Source organism: Pavona decussata, unplaced genomic scaffold (assembly GCF_977016875.1).
Source record: "Pavona decussata unplaced genomic scaffold, jaPavDecu1.1 SCAFFOLD_46, whole genome shotgun sequence".
Taxonomy (NCBI): Eukaryota; Metazoa; Cnidaria; class Anthozoa; order Scleractinia; family Agariciidae; genus Pavona; species Pavona decussata.
Window position 1 is genome coordinate 2,016,181 of NW_028145468.1, and position 8,041 is coordinate 2,024,221.

Below are 8,041 nucleotides of genomic sequence, written 5' to 3' on the forward strand. Positions count from 1 at the left end.
ATCTACCACCCCCAGGGGACAGATCTCTGATAAAAAGTGCTTATATGCCCCTATTATCCCCCTATCTGTCCCGGGTCCGGGGGGTGGGGGTTTCAATTGACTAGTGCATTTTTTTGCCATGTCATAGTGATGAAAGCCGAATTAAAAAGGACTGGAACTGAATTTACATGTAACGCCTGGTTGAAAGCATGCGATCAGCTTTCAAAGCTTTATTTGTATAAGTTCAAGCTTCTACAATTTGGTATTAAAGACAGCCGCACGCAAGCGAAGAATCATGTCTCGCTGTGTAGTTTGTAGACCTTGTTGTGATGGCGATCCGTCGCACAAAAAGGACAGTGCATGGGCTTGGATGGTTTGCTTCGGTGCTGCCACAAATTTGGCTTTCACCATGGGATTGGTCTACGGCTTTGGGGTCCTCCTACCAGTATTCATGGCTTATTTCAATGAAAATAGAGAGCGTACAGGTAAACGACACACACAAAAATTCAACCTTGAATAGTGTACCGTATGTTGTCGGTTAAAAATAATCCCTTAGTGGTCCTTGGTATCCCGAGAACGAATAGTAAGAACCACACCATGCCAAATTGCAATAAATAGCACCAAATGAAACCACACTCTTGTTTGTTTTGTTTTGTTTCGGTCTAATTTTGGGGCTAAGGCTGAACGATCTTATTTTTTGGTACTTTTCCAGCCTGAAAAAGTTCTTGAGATATTCTTAAGTAACCTGTTTAAGTATTTCAATAAATCTATGCGAACGTGACCGATTACGAAATCGCGCCATTTGAAAAACGTCGCTCGTGATATACATTAACATATGAAAATTACACTTTGGACATCAATCACATCAATCTTTTGTGGAGCGCATCTATTGATTGAAACATAATAGAAAAACAATGGATAACAAAAGAATGGAAGGTGAAGTTAAACTAAAAGGAATTAAACGTTGCTCCTCATTATTAAGGAAGTGTTGCTTTGAGCAAGAAAGTTCTCAATAAGAATGGGCATAATAATAAAATTCTATGATATCATTACATCATGTTCTTTGCTATTTATTTCCTTGTTAATATGCCTAATTAGCCTAATTGATATATAATCTGCCCATTTGTTCAATTTTATTACATGAAGTCCTGTGAATCTATAAGAGGATTATAGAGCAGAAATAATAATTGTAATTTTTTTTTCTCATTGTAATAAACCAAAACATGGTTTTAAAACAACATTAGTTAACATCCTCATTCTCATTTTATTCATTAACAATCTTCTGTGTCTGTTGTGTTGTTTAATTTATGCTCCTTTGATGATGAACTCCATCAATTCCCTTGGTTTTCAATTAATTCCCTACCGTGGCATTTTGTTCAAGTAAATAATGATGCCTTAAAATCTGAGCCCTCTCACAATTATTTTCAATTGCAGTTGGCAATTTTCCTGCGCACAGATGATGAGTTGCCGCAAGCAAGTATGCCACTAATTTCCCCCCAAGACTCAGACTTTAGGCCTAACTACGCCTATTATGTTGCCTGCAACCTCATTCCCATGGTCCCTCCTGAAGAGAAGAGACCTTGGGAACAATGTTAGTTGCCTACTACTAAACTGGCAACATTTTGAGAGGTTTGCTCAGTTCTGTTTGTAGATGTGATTGACTTGCTATCTCCTTTTTCTTTCAGCCTGGATTGGCTCTCTATCTATAGCCACTGCTTTTGGTGTAGGTCCATTCGCTGGTTCTCTAAACAATCGGTTTGGTTGTCGAGTGATGTCCATGGGTGGATGCATAACCTGTGCAATAAGCTTAACAGTGGCATCATTTGCAAATAGCTTGGTGCTCTTGTACATTTCATATGGTTTTCTTGGCATTGGATCGGGTTCTGTTCTCTTGTCAAGTTTAGTAATCATTAGAAAGTGTTTCAACAAACGCCAAATAATTGCACTTGGAATTGCCTCTGCTTGTCAAAGTCTGGGTACTATGGCTCTCAGCCAAGTTATTCATTTGCTTGTCACTGCCGTGAGCTGGAGAAATACATTGCGAATTCTTGCTGGTTCTCTATTTCTTAACAGTTTCTTTAGCATCTTGTATGATCCAAAGATTGAAACTGGAAGCAGCAATGAAGTCCTTACAGATCAAGAGGCCGATGAACAGAGACAGACACCTAAACGCTTTACATGCCATTGCTCGGTATGGAAAGTTCCTGCTTTTCTCACACTGATAACTGCTGGTCCTTTACTTATGTTTGGACGGTCCACCAATTATGTTCATGTGGTAAGAAACTGGCTAATGTAAAGAGAAAAAACTTCTATGCTGCTGATTAATGCCTCAGTGTTATCAGCTCGTGAGTGTTTTTTTTCTTAACAATTCAATGGGTCAGGGCAACTAGCTGACCTACAGGGCCCAGTTAACCGAAGCATGGCTAGCGCTAACCCGGGTTAAATGCCATGACAACCTATAGGTTTTAATACCTCTTAACCAATGGTTAGCGTTAACCATGCTTTGAGCAACTCAGCCCTGTACTTTAATTTAGAGATTGCTTTTCATTGTTTTAGCTCGGATTTAGGGAGCAGGGATGGCGCAGTGGTCATGAGAGCACTTGCCTCCCAGCAATGTGGCCCAGGTTTGATTCCCGGACTCGCCATCATATGATATGTGGATTGATTTTGTTGTTGGTTCTCGTCCTTGCTCCAAGAGGTTTTTCTTCGAGTACTCGGCTTTCCCTTCTTTTCAATAACCAACACTTCTAAATTCCAATTCGATCAGGAAAGTATCTCCAAATAGTGCTCTTACCTAAATACATACAATTAAATAAAGCGATGCCTGAACCAATCAGATTGTTAAAGAATTCCATCCGCTCATGCAGTGAGAAAAAATACTTACATTGCTGTAATAATAAATTTTTTTAATCTGAAGATCACATTTATGGGATTTAATGCCAGGTGCACTTGTTAGGTCAGATGGTGTCAGATTATTATTTTTTTTTGCCTTTTAAATGCAGTAGTCAAGACTTCAGCACAGTTTATCCCAATACTGACCTAACGTCTGATGAATAACATAATGACATATAATATATAGTATAAAACAGATGAAAAATAAAAAAAATTACAAGTTATGTGGCTGCGCAATATACTGGAGACAGATAAATACTAGATGTGCAGCTGTCAGGTCTAAAAAGATCATTTAAATAAAGGAGTTTTTAATTAACTTTACTTTTGAACATACATGTACAGCTCAAGGACACTGTAGTTCTAATATAATCAGGCAAATTATTCCATATTATGATCATCAATTTACAAATTTCTTTAATTACTTTCCTTGATACTAATTTATAATATAAAATGAGTTGACCTGAGTTTGTAATGTCATGACAACTTTTCTAATGGGTGCAATCATTTTTTTCATATACCAGGTAAAATTCTCTGAAGATCTGGGAGTGTCATCTGATGCATCTTCAAGACTCGTTCTTTACATGGGATTCAGCATTGCTGTTGGACGCTTTGTCTGTGGTTTTGTTGCTTCCATCAAACGTCTGGACAACTGGTTTGTGTTTCAGGGTGTGTCACTAGTAATGGGTGTCTCAATGATGCTTGTAACTTTGGCTCAAACTTATGAAGCACTTGTCTCATATGCTCTTGTATTTGGATTTTGTGAGGGAGCAAGTGCTACAATTTTCAACATTCTGGCTATGACATGTGTAGATCAAGCCAGGGTAGCCTCGGCATTTGGCTACTTGCTATTGATTGGTTCTGCGTTGGCACTGATTGGACCTCCAGTATCAGGTAAGAATAGTGATATTTTGATGGGGCTAAATGTAATTTAGGCGAGGTTAAACTCAAGACAATGCTGGCCAGCGGTCTACTCCCTTAATTTAGGCGGGGCGGCCCGAGGGTTTTGCAGGGCCTCAGTAAATTTACAGCTCCCCTGTTGATGTCAACCATTTTGCTCGTGTTGTGCCGCGTGTACAAATCGCAGGTAAAAGCCTTGCTCCCATCCCTCCCCTACCTCTGGGCAAGTATTGGTAAGTATTCAATATTCCACTGAGTATTCAGTGTAATGGTGCCTGGGTGGTTGCCGCTCACAGGGTTGTCATGGTTACCCTTCGCGCATGCTTGCGGCTCCTCCACAGACCTTGCAGGCACCTCCTCCACACTCATCTATTGGTGATGAGTTTAACTTTTATTAAAGAAATGGATCCAGTTACGTGATGTAATTCCAGTGTATTGATTGGCTTAGCAGCCATGAGATATCAGCCACTAAATAACAACCATTCTTGCAAATTGAAGTCAGCAAGATCTAGCAATATTTCGTGGTTGCTTTTTAATAGAACAATTACTTCATTTGCGCTTGTGGGCTGAATATGGGATGATTATAGCCAATTCAGTACCATGCACCTCATTGACCACCTGTCAATCATCTCATATCTAATGTGTGATTTTGGAATAATCATTAGATAGACTGAGTTGGGGTGCATACTACTGAGTGTACACCTTGTATTAGGCTTGGGCTCATTTCCTGAACAGCGGCTGGTAATTGAGCCTAACCTCATATTAGCACCTATCCAAAATGATAGGAATCCTCTGCCTTTGCTGGATTAACCCAAACATTTGCTAAATATTATTTATTATTAAAAAAATGGATGATTGTATTAAATGCGGTAATCGAGGATTTGATTGGTTTAGCTGCCATGGTATATGAGTCATTATACCATGCCTGAGGAATAGCGACCATTAAATTGTCTTCTGGTTGCTCTTGCAGAGTGAAATCAGCAAGGTTATCTTTACTGTTAGCTTAAAATGGGCCTTTAAAATCATTTTTATTGAGCGAGTTGAAAAGCTTGGTTTACTTTTAATCGTGGATTAGCGTTAATCGGCTTTCGAACAACCCAGCCCTGGAGAGAGAGTCTAAACATACTAAACGTACCCTTACTAGGGTCCCCCCTCCCCCCTCAGTAGTTTAGGCACTCTCCCCAGGTTGTGCTCGAAATTCCACCAAAAAAAAGGGGACTGTGGATAGTCTATTAATATTCTGAGACCCCCAATGGTTTGTTTCGGTGAATATTTGTTCGGAAAGACATTCTGACCCTCCTCGGAAATTCGGTTTAAATTGTCAAGAAAAGCAAGCGTTTTCTTTACCTAAAGGTCAACTCAAAACTTTGGGAACACTGAAAAACTAATCCCTTAAATTGTTAGAAGTGAAAAAAAAAAAAAAAACGGCTGGCTGGCATTTTGGGGTTTCCATTCCCTAAAAGTTTGGGCAAATTTATTTAAATTTTTAGCTAAACAGAATCAAAGTGTTTCAGAAAAAAATGGTTTCCTGATCCTTTCATTTGAGATTGAAAGACAGAATTAGCTTCTAGGATCTAAAAAAAATCAGTAACCTGACTCTCACTTACTTGAAAATGATTCCGCGTGGGAATCAAAAGCTTGTAACGCTTTGAATGATTTAGATCCTGAAAGCTAATTTTTTAATTTGTTTTCCAAGATCAAACCGTTTTATTTCTTACCTTTAAAAGACTATAACATTATGTAGCAATGTAGTAATCAACATTTTAACCAAATTGCTTTGATGTTCTTGTTGCCGGGTGTCCTGAATACCACCCAACCCAAATTTGAAATATAGACCCCCTCCCCCCCGAGTAAGACAAAGAATCTTGCCGTTGTGGGTGTTACCCTCCAATATACACAATATACGGACAAACCCTCACAGAAACCAAACGCTGAAATGCTATAGAGTTGAACATGCGACCTGAATCGAGCGTTGCTTACTTTCTATGTACTTACCTTCAATCCAGCTTTGAAAGCAGACATCGTTTGTACTGACTTTGTCCAACGTGTCATTTTTTAAGGTTTCATCGCGGATAAAGGTGGCTCTTACAAGCCTGCATTCCTTATTGCTGGTGGCTTGTTTATTTTGGCGTCTTTGATTCCATTTGCGAAGCTTTGTGTTAAGGCAAACGAAAGGAAGAAGGCTAAACTGTTGGAAGATGAAAGGATTTCAGGAAATGCAGAAGAACCCGAGAAAAGGAGCAGTCGTGAGGAAATAAGAATCAATGGATACGTGAGAAGAACAAGAAATTCTGTCAGTGAAGAAGTGCTTATGATGATCACGTCTGTTTAATGATAATAATATTGAGGGTTTCCTCTTAAATAGTCTCCTTCGTAGCCGTCGCTTGGGCTTGTCACGCAACGAGCTTGGTCACGAGGGAGGGACCACGTTGCGTGACAAGCTTTAACGACGGCTCCGAAGGAAACTTTCTCTTAAGCCGCAATCCTCAAACGTCGGTTAGCATTTTACAGTTCAGTTCGGAGTTCGCCATACATATTTACATAATCCGGGCTTAACACTGAGGGTAATTTTTAACCTATGCACCATGCGTGAACGAAAGGGAGCCATTTTGGGAGTAAGAAATGGGATGATACATGATCTTCATAAAAAGTATATATGGATTACTGAAATTTGGCAACGAAACATGTGCATCACGACTCCATGTTTGTTTATGACGATGCATCACTAATGTGATTACCAATTCTTTTAATTTCGCAACTGAATCAAGCAAACCTCTCATTCATCGGGATAACTCTTTAAGGAAAGTAAATTTGACGTTGAAACTTGGCTTTATAGTTGTAATTATACTTAGCGAGAAACTCTGCCGTAATTTCCTTACTTCTAGACAGTGTCCTACTTCCACTATTTTATTTAACTTTCGCTCTGTAACTTGTATTTGTTCCTTCTGTTCTGGTCGTTCTGCCAATTTTCAGAAGTATTTGTATTTTTGTTCGCATGTTGGTGACTAGACTGTGGTTGTGCTCGCTGTTTACCATATTTCTATGTCTGACCAGTCATTGCGGCATAGTGGCATCAAAGATAAAGCTCTTCATGCGAAAATCATGATGACATGGTTACTCTTGACAAGCCCGCGAACAAGGTCTCTTTGGAAGGTTGGGGGGGGGGGGGTGGGTGAGGAGAGCTCTCTCTTTCTCCCTCCTACCCTTCCCCACTACCAAGGAGAGAGAGCTTGCTCGCAGGCTAGCTATTCTGTTGCAAGCTTTTGCTGGAAACTGTGTTAACTACCATGTAGGTTTCTTATCACTCTGAAAAATCTTACAAATATTTATTAATATAATTTACAAATATTTATGAATATTAATTGAGGGATTGGGAAGGTCAAAGGCCGATGCTGATGTACTTAAATATAGCGGCCATTCTAGAGATACACTCTATTGCAAAAACGTTGACACCTAAAAAGCATAAACCATGAACGATGAGACCCAATGGCTTTATGGGTATACCTGTACTAAATTTATTTGCATAATATTCTATTCTCATGTGACGGTTGATGACCAAAATTTGTTACACGTGGTGAATGATGGAAACTGTCCAAGCTTTCCTTAAAGTGTCCAAGTTGGCCAACAAGGGCCAATTTGAGTGATATACAATTCGCAATTTGCCAAAGTTCAAAACAGGCAATAAACTAATTAAACAATATTTGGTAGAAAATTATTTGGAAGAATTAAGTCAGCACTGTATCTTTTATTGCAAAGAATGAGAATGGTAAATTATTGATTATGGAAATGAGGTTATTGTTTCAATACTACCCACAAATCCGTTGGGTCTCATCGTTCACGGGTTATGCTTTTCAGGTGTCAACGTTTTTGCAATGGAGTGTATTCATGTCAAAGGCAAAACAAGCATTAAATTCCTGCAACAGGATCAAAGTACATACATACACTTAATATATTCTCGAATAAGAATGGTTGCTAATTTCTAATTTCGATCACTCTTATTAGCTCCTATAAACTCTTGAATTTTCAAATGGTTTGTGTAAGAAACATCTCCATTACATTAGAAACATCTCCATTCTTTATCTACGTCCTAAACCTTGGAATTCCCCTCTAGCACATATCACAGGTTCATCGAGCTTTCCCACCTTAATTAAAGAAACGAATGTACAAGTTTTTATTGAAATGATTCTGATTTGTTCATGCTGCACATACGCAATACTACTTTATTATTATTATTATTATTATTATTATTATTATTATTATTATTATTATTTCG

General features: G+C 38.7%; 1 protein-coding gene across 2 annotated transcripts; it reads left to right on the top strand.

The window, feature by feature from the left end:
• The first annotated feature begins 204 nt into the window (after positions 1-204).
• LOC146482440 (monocarboxylate transporter 4-like) lies at positions 205-6,754 on the top strand. 2 transcript variants are annotated; one of them, XM_085107272.1, is made up of 4 exons: positions 205-464; positions 1,665-2,254; positions 3,393-3,762; positions 5,829-6,754. In XM_085107272.1, the coding sequence occupies exons 1-4, from the start codon at positions 275-277 to the stop codon at positions 6,098-6,100; spliced, it is 1,422 nt and encodes a 473-aa protein (XP_084963398.1). In that variant the 5' UTR covers positions 205-274; the 3' UTR covers positions 6,101-6,754. The 2 variants fall into 2 exon arrangements, with proteins under 2 accessions (XP_084963398.1, XP_084963399.1); XM_085107273.1 differs by having other exon boundaries at positions 1,665-2,170.
• Positions 6,755-8,041: the final 1,287 nt, after the last annotated feature.

What these genes read in the sequence shown, in the direction of transcription:
- LOC146482440 (XM_085107272.1), top strand. Translation starts at nt 275, where the DNA reads ATGTCTCGCTGTGTAGTTTGTAGACCTTGTTGTGATGGCGATCCGTCG. An exon ending in CCACCAATTATGTTCATGTG is followed by an intron (nt 2,255 to 3,392) that starts GTAAGAAACTGG and finishes TTCATATACCAG; the next exon opens with GTAAAATTCTCTGAAGATCT. An exon ending in GATTGGACCTCCAGTATCAG is followed by an intron (nt 3,763 to 5,828) that starts GTAAGAATAGTG and finishes TCATTTTTTAAG; the next exon opens with GTTTCATCGCGGATAAAGGT.